General features: G+C 50.1%; 1 protein-coding gene across 2 annotated transcripts in view; it reads left to right on the top strand.

Annotated features, from left to right (window-relative positions):
• Nucleotides 1-2,167: 2,167 nt before the first annotated feature.
• The window catches only part of Crhr2 (corticotropin releasing hormone receptor 2), a 29,195-nt gene continuing 12,841 nt past the window's right edge, over nt 2,168-18,521 (top strand). Inside the window, exons 1-5 of one of the 2 annotated variants that reach the window (XM_055611806.1) lie at nt 2,168-2,415; nt 2,543-2,665; nt 16,121-16,206; nt 17,706-17,812; nt 18,099-18,216. In XM_055611806.1, coding sequence (XP_055467781.1) covers nt 2,190-2,415; nt 2,543-2,665; nt 16,121-16,206; nt 17,706-17,812; nt 18,099-18,216 — 660 coding nt within the window. In that variant the 5' untranslated portion in view covers nt 2,168-2,189. Of the gene's footprint in view, nt 2,416-2,542; nt 2,666-16,120; nt 16,207-17,705; nt 17,813-18,098; nt 18,217-18,521 lie in introns of those variants that run through there. The other variant, XM_055611807.1, reaches the window with a different exon arrangement.

The following is an 18,521-nucleotide window of genomic DNA, read 5'->3' as shown; positions in this document are numbered from 1 at the left end:
TGGAGCTGTGCAGTGGATGTGTCTAAGCTGGCCTGGGTCAGCTCATCCCTACCATAGCCGACATCAGTGGGGCCCCAAGACTTGAGACAGTGAGCAGCAGAGGCACACCCCTCACCCCAAGCTGCTCATGACAACAGGGCACTTCCTGGCACCCGGCACACTTCCCTGAACCTACCTTCCAATGTCCCTGATCCCACTAGCCTAGGACACACAGACTTTCCAAATTCTTGTCCTCCCATGCCTAGCTTGGGTGTGTGATAGGACTGGCTGGAAGCCCCAGGATCCTATGTCCACCCACCTCTGCATCTTTAGTAAACAGAACAGCCCCCACCTCGCTTATATACAGCTGGATCTAATCTGAGGAAAGTGCTCTTGTCAATTCCTTCTTCATTTATCCATTTGCCGGCATTAAAGTGAGCTGTGGAGCCAGTTGGTTTCCCTATGTCACATCTTGAAAGGGGGTTGTGCCTGTAAATTACGAGATTATGAAGAAATGCTGCCCTAGCCTGGAATCCTAGAGATCTTAGGTAGTCACACATATATAGGGTGCACAGTAGCTTTTGACACTGACACTGGAAGGTCACTTTCCAGAGGAAACTCTGCTAAGCAGTGCAGGTCACCCAGACCAATGCCTATTCTGCAGAAATCTGCGTGTAAAGTGGACTGTCACTGGTGCTCACCGCCTCCTTAACATGCTGTGTGTCTCCTGAGCCAGAGCTCTGATCATGAGCAAAGTTCCTCTTTAAACTTAGCTTGGTTTCCTCCTTGCCTGTGCTGCGATGGTGTGTGAAGGGTCATCCTTTGCTAGTGAAGGAGACTGCATCCCGATGAGGACCTACCCAGCCAGTCATATGCTGGCCTAAGGCTCTGCCAAGAGTTGGACCAGGGCCCTAAGTGTCTATTCAGGAAGCAGATGACAGCTCTCTCTGGGAGCTCTGCACACCTTCCTGCCAGTTGGCTGGTCCAGGAGAGAGTCCAGTGCTCAGCCTGGTCTCATTGCTCACTCACTCTCTCACTTGCTCAGCTTGGGAGTGAAAGCAGCGTTATTGTGGCGGTTAGGAAGATTGTATAGTCGCTGGTCTGTTCTCTGCCTCTCTACCTGGAGCACTGGCCTCTTCAGGATGGTTTTGCCCTTCACAGGCAACCCGTCCCCAGTGGAGGGGGAAGGGACGGGACTGATTCTAGAGCCTCTAAAATCATGGACACTTGGACTATGAAGGAACCCAGAAAACATGCCACAGAGGGAGAAATCAAGGCTCTTGCCTTGAGCACGGTGGCAGAGACGAGAAACAAAGCAAAATCCAAACTGATAGCAAGACACACCCATGCAGGTTCCTGAACCTTCACAGGCATAGCTATAGGCCCACTCTGAGCACGCTGGGGCAATGGGGTCTAACTAATTCCCAGGCAAGCAGTGCTGGGCGCTCCTAGAATCTCTACAGGGGAGGTCACCCCTCCACACCTGCTGCTGGGAACACTGGCTTTTCCTCTCCTCCTCAGATGGCCCTGCAGAAACCAGGAGAAAGAGACATCTTTGCACCTCTCTATCCGGCGCTCAGGACATTAAAACCTTTAAGTCTTCCAGATAATTTCAATTAATTTCTTCCTAGATATCCCCATCTTGCTGCTGGTGGCCAATCTGCCAGTGTGAAACCTGGTGTTGTCACCGGTTCCTGGCTCCTGCTGAGAGCCGCCAACTACTCCATATGTTTTCTCCGTCTCTGCTGCACCCTCTCTGGCGACCTCTCTGCTACCTTCCGGGGCCCCTTCAACCCATTCCTTTCCCCAAGGCACAAACCTGCCCCTATCCAGATCTAGCGTCCTCCTTTATGAGAAGAAATTTCTGGGTCTAGAGCCGCCCAACTTTGGCTGGGGACGGGTGCAGGAGAGTGGCGTGGGTCTCCTGCAGCCCCTGGGAATGCGACCCTAGATCTTTAGACGGGATATTCGGCCACCCTAGATCTTAGGTCGCCAACCCCGCCGCCATTCTCGAGACTTGTGGGGTTGACAGAGCGCGGAGGGCTGCGGGCCCGACGGGGCTGGAGACAGAGCCCCGCCCCCGACGCCGCCATTGGTTGTGGTCGAGCGGTCGGCCCCTCAGCATCCTGAGCCCCGCGGCTCCTCTTGGCCGAGGTCCTAGCTCCGCAGCTGGGCGCGATCCGTTGAGACCCCCAGGAGCTGCCCACCTGATGCTGGGTGGACCGGCAGGAACCTGGACGCTGCGCTCTCTGGCCGCTCCCCGTCGCGCCCGCTCCCTCGCAGCCACGCGGGGCGCGCACTCCCACTCCCTCCGCGCGCGGCTCCGGGGCGCAATGGACGCAGCGCTGCTTCACAGCATGCTGGAGGCCAACTGCAGCCTGGCGCTGGCCGAAGAGCTGCTCCTGGACGGCTGGGGAGCGTCCCCGGACCCTGAGGGTAGGCAGGAGGAGAGCGAACTAGTCACACGTGGGCTTGCTCCCTGGCTCTCTCCTGCCTCCGATCTGAGCGGCACCCCGCGCCCCGGCCACCGCTCTGAGTCCCGTTGCGCTCCCTCTGTCTCCAGGTCCCTACTACTGCAACACGACCTTGGACCAGATCGGGACCTGCTGGCCCCAGAGCGCGCCCGGAGCCGTGGTCGAGAGACCGTGCCCCGAGTACTTCAATGGCATCAAGTACAACACGACCCGTGAGTGCCCCTCGCTTGTAGAGTGCTGGTCTCCCAGAAAGGCGTTCAGGAAGAGGGGAGGGCTCTGGACCACGAATCAGACACCTATCGAGGGCCTCTCTTGGCTAAAATAGCACTTACTCCGGGGACTCTCTAAATGGGGGGGCACGCCTTCTGTCCCTAACCCTAGGAGCTTCTAACCTTGGTTAGGCGATGGTTTGCCCAGAGTTTCTGTGCTACCGTTTGGATAGAGCTGAGCATCTTAGAGAGTAGGGAATCCTTCCTCTCCTCGGGGGCAAGCTTCCCTTACACTATTTGCGTGAAGTTTGCTCATTCGGGCTTCTTGTCTGTTTATATACTGCTTTCCCATCTCAGAGGCGATGCAGCGTGTGGGTATTAAGGCCCCAATCCTGTACCCGCATTGTGACTAAGGGAATCAGACCCTACTACTGGAGAGGAGAGATCAGGAGGGGGTAGGGAAACTAGGTGAGCTTGTGTATTGAGGAACATACTGCGTCTAGACTCTGGGAAGCCAGACGGGGACTCGCTCCCTGGACTTGTGAGTCTGGTGCCCTGGGCAGCATTACCTCTGTGTAACCTCAGGTACCTTTGTGGATTTAAATCACCACCACACCCCCACCTTCCAGGAAGAGCAGCGTGCAGCTTCCTTCCTCCTGGCAAGACCCATGATGGCTACAAACTATAGGAAGAGGGTAGCAGGGGCGGGGCAGAGGGGCATTCAGTCTCGGGGGTGTGTGTGCTTGTTTGTATGCACATGTCAGCACAAATGGAAGGTCTGATGGGAGCCGGGGCTGAGCTCTGTGAGGCTGAGGGTAGCAATGGCCGGCCCATCCGGACACCCTCCCTTGTCATGCTAACCTACATGGTTACATGGCACTGCTGAGACTCTTTGGCAAGCCGTTTGCCTAGAGCCCTTACATCCTAGCAATACTGCATCTCAATTAAGATCTACTTCCTTCATCAACACATACACATGCGTGTCCCAGCTCTCTGGGAGCAAGGAGGCCTTCACCTTATAAGTCCTTACAGCAAAGCCACAGTGCCTGCACTAAGGCCAGGCCGTGCTCCCTGGGCGCAAGGAGCAGCCTGCTCTGAAAAAGCTAGGACTGGATGCTCCTAATAAAAGAAAGGTCTGTGGAGGAAGGTTTCCTCCATCATCTAAGAAATGATGCTAAGCATGATTAGAACATCTCATTGGGAGGTAGTGAGGAGCCTGCCCAGGAGGTATGCAAGGAAAGGGATGACTTCAAGCTCTCTCCCAGGAATAACTAATTAAATTGTATTTTTAAGATGTGACCTCCATGGAGTTGGGCAATGGAGATCAGGTACTTAATTCGGAAGGTCTAAAGCTAAGGGGCCATGGATGGCCAACCGAGTGACTAAGCCTGGGGCTGCCTGCCGGATCTCCTACCCTGTTCCCCTCCAACCAGCCTGGAACCCCACCTACCCAGGGCAGGGCCTGACTCTCACTCCCAGAGCAGAGCTCAGCACAGAATCATATAACCAATTGCTGAACACCTACTATGTGCTAGCCACAGCAACTGTACTGTATTGAGGCTACCCTTGCAATTGCAGTAGACAAATAAAAGCAGAGTCCTGCTTCAGGAAAAGCAAGAGGATTATGGGAAGAAGGAGGCAGGGACATCACACACCAGACCCCTCCTATCAAATCAAACTAGAAAAAAAAAAAAAAAAAAAAAAGGTCAGGAAGCCACTGAGGTTGGTAAATGTGGTGGCAATTAGTCCTTGATGTCTAATCAACAATTTTCATTATTTGGTCCAAAGTGCTGTCTGCACCTTAGCTCCTGGAGAACACTGAGCTGCTGGTGGGGTGTTGGCTCAGGAAGGTACCTGAAGCTGGGAGGATGAAGTCCATCAGCCCTGGCTGGAAGAGGCCCCTGACAGGCGTGGAAATACCTGACTGATGATCCTCCTACCTCTGGCCAGCCCAGCACTACTGCTTCCTTCTGTTGGCCTTTCTGTGGGATCATTCTTTGGAAAGGAGAAAACCACTCAGTGAGAAGCATGGGGGGTGGGAAGTATCCTAATCTCATCATGTCACAGACACTCTTTCCCCACCCCAATTCAGGGCTTCTCTGAGGGCAGACATTGCTTGAGGACAGGAAATGCCCTGAGGAGGTGGCAGTGTCTGCAGAGGTGCTTGTGGTCTCTTAGCTCAGCTGAGTGCAGAGGACCTGCACAGATCCTCTAAGTGCTAACTACTGCCAGGTGCCAGACTCACCAGGGGAGCCTACTACCCACAGCCCCACTGCTGCCACTCCCCAAAGACCCACACTGTTTTCAGGCCCAGGTTACAGAGCCGAGGGGTGGGGCACAACTAGCTAGCTCCTGTGCACCAGGCCAGGCAGGAAGCCATGACCTTCATGCCAGCTCAAGGCAACCCCATCTCCAGGATGGTTCATTTCTCATGGAGAGAAGGCTCAAGCCTCCAGTCTGGAGGATTAGCGAGGACTCCGTTCTCTGAGCTGCACTTTTGAGGTAGGTTTGACTCGGCAGGTGGTTATACGGTAGGTAGATGGAGGTGTTCCAAGCCTGAAAGAGCCAGAGGAAGGCTTGTGGATGGGGTGTGCTTACTGCCTGGGAACTACGGAGTGTTGTAGAGCACAATAAGACAAAAACTAATAAGACCAGAGAGGGGCATGGAGAACTGAAGATGCACAGCACTGCAAAGATCTTTAATATAGTTACAGGAGAGAGTCTGAGCAATATTGTGAATAGAGAGGAGCTAAGCTGAGGTCCTCTGGGCTCCAGTGGGTAGAGAAGAGCTAAGCACACAACAACAGCCCTCTGGGGGAGAAGATGTTTTGGGAGCAGAGGAAGCTTCCCATGCAAGTGCCTTGGATACTGGAAGGAAGAGGAGCTGGCAAGGGATATGGAATTGCAGAAAAGAAATGGCTGAGCACAGTAGGGTCTCTGAAGCTCTGAGGGTTACCTCCGAGCAGAGGTATCCAAGAAACAGGTGGCTGGTAGCAACAGCCCCGGAGAGCACCAGGGTGGACATGAAGTCTGGGGCAGCTGTTGGAATGTGTGGGAGCCCATGTCAGAGAACACATCAGAGCTGTGATTGTTCTCATGCAGATTATCACCAGACACTACGGCCAACAACGGCCAAAGGAAAGGAAGGGACTGGGGCAGGGATCCACACCCAAGTCCATGGCAGAACCAGCTTAGTGCCTGTGTGTCCCATCTGCCACCCTGAGCTCTGGCATGCCTGTCTGCCCAATTTACTTACCATGCCTAGAGATGGAGACTTGGGCTTATCCTTATGTTACACGTTGGGTAACAAGAGGTTTGAAGACCTGAAGTAACTTACCCCCTAGTGGAGCAAGGATCCTAAACCTAGGCTTTCGGGAAATGACTCTGCCAGGTTAATCGGGGAAGGGTTTTGTTACAAGGGTCTTGGAGGACTAGGTGTGGTGATGGTGTCATTAATCCCAGCACTTGGGAGGCAGAGGCAGGTGAATCTCCCTGAGTTGGAGGCCAGCACGGTCTACATAGCGAGTTCCAGATCTGTCTCAAAAAAAAAAAAAAAAAATTGGAGAGGCTGGTGAGATGGCTCAGTGAGTAGAGGAGGTTAGCTCAGAAACCTGGGGATCTGAGTTTGATCTCAAGAACCTATGTAAAGGTGGAAGAAAAGGACTGACTGTACAGAGTTGTCCTCTGACCTCCATGTGTGTGCTGTGGCATGTGCCTTCCCCATCATGCACTGCACACACATACACACACAACTTATAAAATTAGGAAAAGGACACTAGATATAATAAAACCTATTATTTCTTATAATTATTATTCATCAATTAAAAACAACAACAAAGGGTATTGAAGGGCTCCTGGAGTCACTAAATTAAGGAGTTAGATTGGGTCCTGCCCAGGAACATAGGACAGAGATGACCCAGTGAGAAGACTGCCAGTTCCCTGTGTGGTGGATGCCATCTCCCTGACCACTGACAGTGGCAATGCCACTGCTCCTCAGTCTGAAGCTCCCTGCAGTAGTCTCTGAAGGGAGGGGCTTTCATCTCTATTTTGTGGGTAGGTGGTCTGTTGGAGAGGGGACATGATGATTCCTGCTCACTTGCTCAAGCTCTGACTGCCAGACTCCTGAAACTTCGGTGGGAGGTGGCCCCTAGCTTTCCCAAGCTTAAGTTCAAATCCTGGGCAGCTAAAACCAGTCCTAAGCTGTACATGCACAGCTTAAGCCAAGGTGAACCCTGTCCTTCCCGAGTCTCAAGCTCCCATCTACAGGGAGAAAGGAAGTGAGTTTTCAGCAGCAGCTTACTGGGGGAAACGGAGCCTAAATTCCACTTTATCCCATCTCCCCATTCATAGATTTCTCTGAGCCTGTGGATTTTGATTCACATCTCCAAGTATTCTTCCCCCTTTTCTTCCCTTTCCTCTCCTTCCATCTCTTTCCAACCCTCCCCACCTCTCACTATTCCTTCTCTACTCCTGATCTTTCTGTCCACAGATCACCTGCTTCGTCCTGTTCTCCCTTCCCTGACCCTTCCTTTCATCTCTGCCATGGTTCTTGGCTGCATATGGTGGCCTTCTGACTCCCCAAGATGTAGCCTATCATCTTCTTTCAGGAGCACCAGGCTTCACATTGCCCTCCTTGTCCATGTCAAGAGGAAACAATGGGGCCAGTACGTACTGAGGTATCCACAGGGCAGGGAGAGAGGGGATATATGCCTTAATTAACCAATGAAGGAGACTGAAGCCTCATTTCCCAGAACCCCATTCTAAAATAAAAACACAACCTAAGGGGCCAGTAGACAGAGAAACCTCCCACAAGATCTGTGTCCGTGGGCAGGAATCCCCTCTTTAGCACTGTGGAACAGAGGTGTCAAGAAAAGTTGTAAAACCCTTGGCCTCAAGTGCCCTAGACTGCTTCTAGACCAGACTTGCACAAATCAACAGTCAGACTGGGATAAGGGACAGAGCTGGCCCTGGACCATGCTGGGACTCTTCCTGAGGGCTGTAGCAGCAACATGTGACATTTGTTGATCCTGCTAACAGTCCAAGACAAACCAAAGCCTCTGGAGCAAAGAGTTAGAGGCTTCAGATCCAGAAACTTGGCTACTTCTGTCTCCAGGGAGACATAGTCACCCCCAGACTCTTTCATTTTCCACAAACAGGAAGTTCTCTGTGTGTGGAGACTGTTTTTCTACTACGAGAGAGGGAAGACAGAATAGGTACTCCCATCACAGAAGGTGGCTAATGGAGGAGGCGGGGAGAAAGCAGGCATGGAGACTCTCTGGTCCCCAGAACCTAGAACTGTCCACTTGCCTCCAGCCACATCCCCCTGTCACTTCAGGTAGGAAAAGACCAGCCATGCTCCTACGTCTGTTCACCGTGTGTGGGAGGATCCCAGGAGACAGAGAAGTCTGTCCTAAGCTCCCCTCCCTCCTGTACCCCTAGATGGAGCAGCCCTGACCCACATTATTGAGTCTGAGCTTCCTATCAGGCTGTGTTGCCCTTTTCCCCCAGAAGTCCCCAAGGAACTGAGAAGGCAGGTCCCCAAAGACATACAAGACCTCGGCCCACTTTCCTAGACTCCCGTTGTTCTAGAGAGCGGCAGACACTTCCACAGAACTTCTTAGCATAGGCTCCCTAGGTGAAATAGCTGTGACAGCTGCCAGAGAAAATGGGAGGATAGATGGAGAGTAAGTCAGGAAGGATTCCTAGAGGAAGTATTTCACTGGAGCTGGGAGAATTGAGCCAGTTTTGTGTCATGTGCAGAGAGGGTATGCGGGCAGGAAAGAGGAAGACCATGAAGGACTGAAGGCCTTCATCTCTCAAAACATAAAGATGCTGTCTGTCTGTAACCCCATAGTGCAGGACCAAGAATTCTAGAAGGATGCCTCTTGATTTTCACAATGTGCCATCTGAATCTTAGTCAGAGGCCACTGGGAACCTTGGTCTGTACTGCCCCTCTCTTCAGAACCATTCTCTGTCTTCCCTTTAACTGCCACCAGTAAGCACAGAAGTCTGGAGCCCTGGAGCCCTGGAGCCCGCCCTAAAGGAGGGCACCTACCCTCTACACCTTTATCATGTTCTTAGCCATGCTCAAGTTCAGTCATTTGGGCCCTGCTGACCACCTCCAGCTGTCTCCCACAGTCAGAAAGGTGGTGCCTCTGCAGTACCTGCGGAGGCAGGGGCATACAAGGAGTCAGTTGAGATGTGGGAGGCAGCCTCAGTGCAGAGCTAGGGTTCCCAGCTGACTTGCCACCTCCTGATTTTTTTTTTGTCTTAGTTCTCTTCCCCCCCTTTTTTTTTTTAGTAGAATGAATTTTATAATTTCCTTATTGTGTGTGCCAGTGTGTGCATAATGTGGGAGGTGGGAGCACATGCCACATGGGACAACCTGATGGAGTCCATTCTTTGCGTTCGGTCCAGAGACTGAATCAGTTTACTAGGCTGTCTGGGTGTGTGTCTTTACCCTCCGAGCTATCTTCCTGCCCTAGTATGTTTTCTTTAGTATATGTTATCAGTGGGTTTGTTTTGTTTTGCTTGAGAATGCAAATAATTAGGTTTTGTTGTTTCTCTTCCTACTTCTCCCTGTTACTCTCCTGCTCAGAGAAACTACTTTCCAGTTTCATGTCATCTCCATCCTTTCTTTGCCACCCCAGCTCATACACCTTCCTCAGCATCTCTCACTCCCCTCTCCTGATCTCCTAGATAATTTTATAGTCTATAGCCCCTCTCACAGTCTCTTATTTACATACATACAAACAATAGAATTAGGACCAAAATGATATTTTTGCCTTTCTGAGTCTGTGTCACCTCATTTCATGTATTTCCCAGACCCATCTTTCATAATGGACATTAAAGCAGGTTTCATTTCCTTGCTATTGTTGACACTGCATTCTTAGTTTTCTTATCTGTGTGAAGAAGGATATTGAATTCATGGAGCCATGTCAAAGTGGAAAGGGGACAGTGCTTGTGGCTCCCTGTGGACTGCAGGAACAGTCAATGAGGGGCAGGAGGAGAGGGGAGCAGGCAGCTATCCGGGGCCGGAAAGGAGGAGCATGCCTGTTCTTGATCATGAGGGGGACACCCCACGCTATGGAGGTTGTCATTCTGGCGTGGTGATGGTCTCTACATGTTCTCTTGGAAGGAAGTAGCCTGTCCATCCCACCTGAATGTCTGGTGTCCAGAGGCTGCTAGGAAGAGGCAGGCCTTCAAAAGGCTGCTCTGTTGTTGGGGGTGAGGCAGGGCTTTGCAGCCACAGGTCCACCCCACCCATTGCTCTGCAAGAGCCTTGTGCTGAGAGCTAGACCTAACTCTTCCTCTAATGGCTGCTCGTCTTACCTCTGGCAAACGCATCCCCTTCATTGAACCTCCATTTCTGTGCTTTAGGAGAGTCCTTTTCCCTTACATTCCTTCATTCCAGAACAGCCTGTGCTTCAAGGTCCTCAGCTCAACTCCCTTTTAGTCTCTTCACATGTTATCATCGTGGCACACCAACGTTGTGGAAACGGGACATTGAGCCTTGCTAGGGATGGCTGGAATGAGGATCAGAGGCCAGGGTTCGAGGTGGGGGCTCTCCCAAAGGTTCTTCTCCAAGGGAAGCAATGATGTCCACAGTGAAGTGCATCCCACTCCCCACTGCTCTCCTTCATGGGCCTAGTGTGACCGCCATTAAATTGCTCAGTGTCTCTGTAACTTAGTTTTTCCAGTGTCTCCTGTAAGTACGCACTGCTGGCCCCATTTTGCCCAGTCAGGGATGATAGTACATAATGAGTAAAAAGCCCTCTGGAACTAGGAAGTTTTAGGCTCAATGTAGACAGTAAAAACCCAGAGGGCAGTGTCTACACAGCATAATAGCAATGGGGTGGGCATTCTCTGTCCTTAGGTGTCATAGGCAGGTGGCTCCAGAGAGGAGCCAGGCTCCACTGTCAGGCTTGGGCGATGACAGATTCCCAGCCTGTCAGCCCAACAACCTTTTTAGGTCAAACTGGAACTGAACAGCGTGAACATCACAAGCTGCCCAATCTCTGGTCATCTGCTTCCTAAGTGCAATGATAAAACCAAGCAAGATGTGCAAAGCAGTCCTAAGTCCAGCTCGTCCTAACTGTGGCATAGCAGTGGGCTGTTCAGAACCACTCTCATGGGGAGGGGCACCACATTTGGGAGGCCAGGGAGCTTTCTGTTGGCATCACAACTATATCCCAACCATCCAGCTCTGGCTACGCCTCTGCAATGGTCTCTCCAACAGTTAGTCATGGTGTACATCGCTGTTGCCCAGGACAGGCATTGGAGGCCAAACTGGGAGAAGCTGTACAGCCTTTCTTCTCACCAAGCAAGAAAATGAGTCAGTCAAGACCCAATATTCAGTAAAGAAATAGTTTGACTTGGAGTAGCAGGTCTTTCTTCGGGCAATGGGGGATTGAAGTGGTCTATGTGGTCCCTAAGGCATTTTCTTCTAGAAATGTGGTCATAGGAGTCCCACACCCTGCAGAGGTGGCACAGCTGGTGACAGGGAGCTTAGGTGCAGTGGGGGAAAAGCCCTTCCTTCCAGAAAAGCAGGCTATATGGAATCTCAGGAGGATGTATTTTATATACCTCGAGATTTTATTCAATTAATAAATGCTGCTAAGGTAAAAAATATCCTACCCTTGTTTAAATGGTGAGGAAGGCTATTTTATTCAGACTATTGTAGAAGCAGAGAGAAACAGATTGTTTATAGATCTAGCAAAGAGAGCTGGATGAGGGGGCTGGGATCAAGTTGTAAAGTGATTGAATGAATGATGAATGAATGAATGAATGAATAAAGCATTTTTCCCTCTTAAATTCTTCAGTGCCCACTGATTTGGTTCTAATGCACTCCCCTCAGAGCAGCAAGCCTGTGTCTGGAAAGTAAAGGATGCTGCCCACAGGGCTTGCCATTTGAGACTGATGCCTCCCCCCAACCCGCAGGACAAGGGTTTGGACTTTGGTGACTGAAGTTCCGGCAGTGGGATTGACCTGTCATTTGGCTGTGTGAGAGATTCAGTGGCCTCCTACGTGTGTGTTGCTGTGCGGTGTGGTGGGGTTCAGGCATCCAAGGTTGTCAATCCTCCTCTTGACTTGCCCCGAGTGTCTCTCACTCTTTGAGTTCCCCAGTAACCTAGGCAACAACATCAACCTTGGTCCATCCCTGTGTGTTCATCTCTATTCATCACTTAAGAAGAAGCCAGATTAGAGGAGAAGGCAGGCCTTTCGTTAGGGGATCTCAGCCTGGAGATAAAGGTTCTCACTGCAGGCAGCCTGTAGGCTGGGGCAGGGGAAGCAACAAGGGGTCCTTTTAACAGGAATCGGCAAAAGAGCAACCCTAGCCCAGTGTGCCAGAGAGATGTGAAGAGCTGGACCCTTGGAGTGACAGCAGCTGTGGAGGCTGCTAGAGGAACTGGATTGACACTGGACCTATGAGGTCAGGAGCTCTCCAAGTTCATCAGGAGCTCTCCAAGATCACCCCATCTACAGATATGGCCATCAGCCTGGAGCTTTGGTTTTGCTGTCCGTGGTGCTGAAAGGTCCAAGCCTACACACTGGCTTCCGTGTTTGTCACTTCATTTCTATCTCTCAAACATCACCCGCCCTTATAACTCTTTCCAAATAGCCAATGACAACATCTTCCCCTCCCCAAAACCATCTCATCCATTTTTCTCTCTGCCCAGCCTGCTTCTTGAATTATTTCCCCACATGGTCCACTACAGTCTGCATTACATGGTCCCTGTCTTAGCAGTGAGGATATGAGACATAAAGATGGTAATACAGAGAGCATTTAGGAGTAGAAACTATCAGAATGGCTTCATAGTTGGCACGTAGCAAAATGAAAAGGTCCACTTAGTAGATAAATGACCTACCTAAGATGCCAGTGGTATAGTTGAGAACCAATAGGAATGACTCTTTCTGAGAGGGAAAACTAAGGCAAAAAAGAAAGGACCTGGCCATAGTCACCTAGCCACTCAGAGACAAACTTAGAGATAAATGATAGCCTCCCGTCTCCCAGTCAGGCTTCTAAACCACCTCAGGTGAGCCTCTGAACAAGGAACTATTAGCAAAGCCTTGGCACCTGAAATGGGGAAAGCCTGTTGCTCAACAGTCCAGTGTCATTCTGTGGATACTCACCTGTGGTATCCAAACCCTAATGCCCCTGGAAGGACACACTACACACCATCTACGACATCGGTCTTCAGCAGGGGGATCCATGTTGCTGTGGTAACAGGTATCCACAGCACTACATCCAGCCCCACAGTTCTGGCCTGGCCATCTGAACTAAGGCTGTATGTGCCCATCCTCCTGTGGTTTAAGGGGAGGAGGGAGCAGGGCTCCTCCATTCTCCTGTCCAAGGCTGTGCCTGAGGACTTGTTGCCCTCATTAGCTGTAGCAGACAGCTCCCTCAAAGAGCAGGCACATCTGTCTTCCAGCCTTCTGGTACCCAGTGTTGATAGCCAGAAACTCATCCCCAGACAGCACTGGGCCCCCAAAGGAAGCCCTTTTCACTCCCACATCCTACATCTCAGACAATGATTTTCGAGGCTTAGCAAATCTATGTCAGTTCAGTGCCGTTCACATGTCCTCGAAGTCATGTTCCTGAGGGGCACACCATGGCCCCAACATGAACTCTGCCTTCTTGTTTGTCACCAGGGAGTTTAAGTCCAGTAGAGAAGGAAAAAGGACTAGATTCAAAGTGACAGAGCCCACAATGAATCATGGCAAATGCTCCAAAATGGATTTTTGTTTTTCAAACTACAGATTGTGTGACAATAGGGGATGGTGAAATCTATTTTGTGGGTCATAACTAGCGTTTATGTATGACGTGAATAAATACATCAGAACGAAGTAGAATGGAAAAGATTATAGCTGTGGTCAAACTACATTTTGCTTTGTGAAACTAGACCCAAGCACTCATGTGCACACGTGCGTGTGTGTACAGAAATAGAAAAATGTATGTGTTAGTGAGTCCAAAGGCAATAAAAGGCTAAGTGCTACATCCCAAGAAGAGAGACTCTCTCCAAGAGGTACTTTGAAGAAAAAAAGAAAAAAAGAAAAAGATGGCTTCTATTCTAGTATTGAGCAGGCCTGGGGAGGAGATGGCATTAGGCTAGTTTGAGGATGAGCAAGAGGTTTTTGGAGAAAAAAAAAAAAAAGAACATATAGAGCACCTCAGGAGCTGGAGCAGCATTGATCTGATCATGTGCTAGGCCCATTAGAGCAATTGTCAGCTGTGTATGGGGTGCCAGGCAGACATGAGGTCCAGGGGTAGAGAAATCTTAATGCCGTGCTGAGGAAGTTGGACTTCGTTCTTGAGAGGAATAAAGAGACACTTATTGATGATTTTAAAGCAAGCATGGCATTTAATCATGGGCAGGACCACCCTCCTTACCGACAGGGAAGGAGGTGTTCTTTCAACATGCCACATAAGAAATGTCATTGGATAAAAGAGGGAGATCTTGTTTATCTGGGTCTCTCTGCAGAGTGCATCATTTTTCTTTTTAAAAGATTTTTTTTGCTTTATTTTATTTCTTTTTATGTGTATGAGTATTTTGCCTGCATGTATGTCTGTACACCATGTGTGTTCTTGGTGCCCAAAAATGTCATAATCAGGTATTGGATCCCATGGAACTGGACTTGGGGATGGTGTGAGCCTCCATATGGGTGGTAGGCACTGAACCCAGGTCCTCTGCAAGAGCAGCCTGTGCTCTTAACCACTGAACCATCATTCATCTCCTTTTGATGGGGACTGAACCCCGGAGAGGTGCTGGGGTCGCTCATTGAGTGCCACAGTAATTGTGAGGTGCCCCCGGCTGACCCAGGATCCTTACAGAGTTGGGTTTCATGCTGATGGCATTGGAAGCAAAGTTTTTTAAACCCTGAATTTGAAAACTTTATTTGCTCAAAGCTCCAAACTAAAGCATAATGGAGCTAATAGAATACCCCCCCCCCAATGTTTTCTGTTCTCCGCAAGTGCTCCTTAATAATTCCATCTCTCTGAGCTCACTGTCAGCTCAATGGAAGTGAGTTTCTAAGTAACTTAATTTTTTTTTCAGAATTTACTGCTTCCGAAAACAATCTAAAGTTTCCCCTCCAGCCCTATGACTCTGTGCTCCAAAAGCTATTTATTTTAATTAGCTTTATATTGTATAACTAACATGAGCCAAAAAAGAAAACCCATGAACAGCTGCCTATTAGCTAGTAAGTAGAGCCTTGGTACAAATCACCCCCAAACAATGGATCATTCAGAATTGTAATCAGAAGGGAGGTGAGCTCCTTGATAACAGTGATTCAAAGCAAAGACTGGAGAAATGCTTTGGGGATCTCAGGGAGGAGGCAGCTCTCCTGCCTGGAAGGTGTGGGGGTGGGTTATAGAGAGAGCAACTTTGAAGCTAAACCTCCCGGTCAGAGTTCAGGTTGAACACGAGGTCTGAATAGTTTTGGCCTTCATGCTTTGCCCTTGGTGAAACCTGAGCTTCTGTTCACTGGACACCTGCTGCTCCAAAATGTCCCATTGGACAGTGCATTCAGCTTTGGTGTAGATACTGGTTCTCCACACATATACCATAGAGTGGCCTGCCACATGGTCATAGTTCCTAGGCAGGAGCAAAAGCTCCTGTATCCCCAAACTTCTGTGTTACCACAGCCTGGTGGCCTAGAGGTCAGGAAGACAAAACCTGAGAGCCGGGCCTTGTCATCTTGATATTCTCACTTCTCCCTATGCCTCAGTTTCCTCCTCTGTAAAAAAAGAATCAGAACAAAAACTGAACGGCAGGGCTGGAGAGATGGTTCAGTGGTTAAGAGCACTGTCTGCTCTTCCAAAACGACCTGGGTTCGATTCCCAGCACCCACATGGTAGCTCACAAATGTCTGTAATGACACTCCCCAATTCCAAGGGATCTGACACCTTCATGCTAATGCACATAAAAATGAGATTAAATAAATTATTTTAAAAAACCCTGAATGGCAAGTGTATCTTGCCCATTAGACTCAGCAAGAAGAGCACCCAGACAGGCAAGCACATGCCGTGTAAATGGCAGCTATTGTTGAAATGCAAAAGCTGCTGTTGGAGAAGAGTATGAGTGCGCATGGGAAATGATTGAAACAGGGACAGAAATTGTTTGTTGTGCTAAAAGCAGCCAATCTTCAGCCACAACCCAGGACTCACAATTGGAGCCAGTTTTGTAGCAGAGGAATAAAATGAAAGAAGGTGCACAAAAAGGTAGTCAAAGAATGTGTCTGAAATGGGTTTTGGCGTGCCTTCCAGCTACCATGTAAGATAAAGCCTTTTGTGTAATGTTCGTATAAATGACTCATATTAGCTTTCAGGTATTTGTCGTGTTTTCAGGTCCAGGGGAACTAAGGAGTGTGGACCTTATCCTGCAGGTACCAAAGAGTAAGGGAGGGTTTTTGAGGAGGGAGAATGACCTGACTCTCAGTGGTTGGCATCTTTTCTAGGCAATGCCTACAGAGAATGCCTGGAGAATGGGACGTGGGCCTCAAGGATCAACTACTCACACTGTGAGCCCATTTTGGATGAGAAGGTGAGTGGCCCTGCCTCCCCATACCCAGAGGACCTCATGGGCACCAGAACCAGCCTTTGCATCACTTCTTTTATGCATTTGCTATCCTCCACTGAATCCCTCTCCGAGAGAGCTCGGGCTGGTGGCATGAAACATAGAAAGGGCACAATCATGTTGCCAGTGCTCCCCTCAGCTAATGGGCTCCCAGGGCACATTCCTTCCTCTTCCAGTGACCTTCACCTTCTCCACCTGGCATTTTTCTCCTTCCGTTCCATGCAGAAGCAAACACAGCCTCAACAGGACCATCCTGACAGGAAGCGGGGCCTGCTTAGGCCTTGCCACCCTGTACTGGCTCTTGCTCTGGAAATGGACTCAGTATTTCCAAAGATCCTGCCTCTCTTGCCATTAGGTTTAGTACTGTGACCCAACTCAAGGTCTCATACACGCTAGGCAACCCCCATGCCTCTGAGCTCCACCTCCAACAGGCTGTGCTTCAGACCCTAAATGATATGTCCCCGCTCCATGCTTCCCCTCATTCACCTAAGGAAGTCCTCAGTTGGTCTAGAGCCCTTCCTCAAACGAAGTCCAAGTGTAGAGGCTAGAACATTTGCATCTTCTGAGAAGTGATGCCCGCAGAATGCAAGTCCAGGTGTTCCAAAGAGAGGCCTCAGGGGAGCACAAGGAGAGCCATCCAGCCTGGATAGAAAGAAGCGCTCTCTCTCACAGTAATCCTCTACCCTCCCTCTGTGCTCCCAATGCCCCTCTGGTGGTGACACAAGGTACACTGACTTGCATGCCATATGAGTACTACTCGGAAGTGTTCTGCACTGTACATCCTCACTGCTATATGCTCAGTTATGCTATATTCTCAACCTACCCCTCTGGGCCTCCCATATGTCACTGCTTCCAAAGCAGGATGGAAAGTTGGTGCCATAGTACAGACGTCATAGCTAAGGACCGTCTCAGCCTCAGTTGCTCTGCCAGCTGAGGTCTGAGCAGAGACTAAACCCAGATGTGGTGTTGGGGGAAGAATCAAGTTTTCCATCTGCCTGTCCAGCCCTAGGGTATCTCAGAATCGCCAGTGTCCAAATGTGTCCCTAAGAGTGCATGCTGGGATTCCTGACCTCAGCCTCAGTTCCTGTGTGTGTGTGTGTGTGTGTGTGTGTGTGTGTGTGTGTGTGTGTGTTTTGAGGATTGAACCCAGGACCACACATGCTAAACAAGCTCTCTATGACTGATTCTTAACTCCGGCCCCCTATTTGATTTGCTTATTTATTGAGACGTTAAGTTATCCAGGTAGGGTCCTCCTAATTCATCCTCTAGAGTAGCTGGATTACACTCTGTGCCTCCAGGCTTCAGCCATTTATAATAATAGAGAAACCAGGCAAACAGGAAGAAGATCTAGAAGCCTAAGGATATGTAAAGTCACTTTTGTCCTAAGGTCAGGGCAAGAAACAGCTTCAGTACCAGCCTTACTCCTGCACAGCCACACTTCTGTCTTCCCTGTCTGTCTTTCACAGAGGAAGTACGACCTGCATTACCGAATCGCCCTCATTGTCAACTACCTGGGCCATTGTGTTTCCATGGTGGCCCTGATGGCCGCTTTCCTGCTTTTCCTCGTCCTCCGGTGAGTCCATCTCTGCCTTGCTTTCTCCTTATCTTTGTCTCTCCCAGACATTTACTCCTCCATTCTGTGGCCTGGGAACAGTGGCCAAAGGTGGGCTAAGCCAGGTGCTGGAGACATGACCTGCCTGAAGGGTGCAGAGCAGGCCCAGCTGTGACCACCAGGGGGGAACTTGGGGTGAAGCCCCACTCTCATCCCATGCCAGATTTTTCCCATCTGGTCCTTACCCTGCTGGCCCCCAGCCCAAGCCCTGGATAAACCCTGCTGACTCTGACCTGCGCCTCTACAGGAGTATCCGCTGCCTACGGAACGTGATCCACTGGAACCTCATCACCACCTTCATCCTGAGAAACATGATGTGGTTCCTGCTGCAGCTCATCGATCACGAAGCTCACATGGGAAATAAGGTTGTTTCTGGGAGCCTCAGACTCGGGGATGCCTGTCTTACTGCCCAATAGACAGTTTATAGTTTATCTCATGCAGTGATCTGCCCTGGGCCAGGATTTGGGGGTTGCTCCTAGCTAAAACTATCACCCCATCTCCTGCCTCTGCCGCCTGCCCATCTTACAAATCCAGGTACCTTAGAGGAAAAGGAGCTGGCGCTAACCTCTATCAAGGTTCGTTTGTTTGCTTGCTTAATCTGAATGTAGGACTGGAGAGATTAACTCCCTTCCACAGACATGGAAGCTGAAGCTCAGAGAAGTAAAGGCTA

This window comes from Psammomys obesus, unplaced genomic scaffold, assembly GCF_907164565.1.
Source record: "Psammomys obesus unplaced genomic scaffold, mPsaObe1.curated_primary_1811, whole genome shotgun sequence".
Taxonomy (NCBI): domain Eukaryota; kingdom Metazoa; phylum Chordata; class Mammalia; order Rodentia; family Muridae; genus Psammomys; species Psammomys obesus.
Note: the sequence above shows the minus strand (reverse complement) of the source record. Positions and strands in the feature narration are given on the sequence as shown.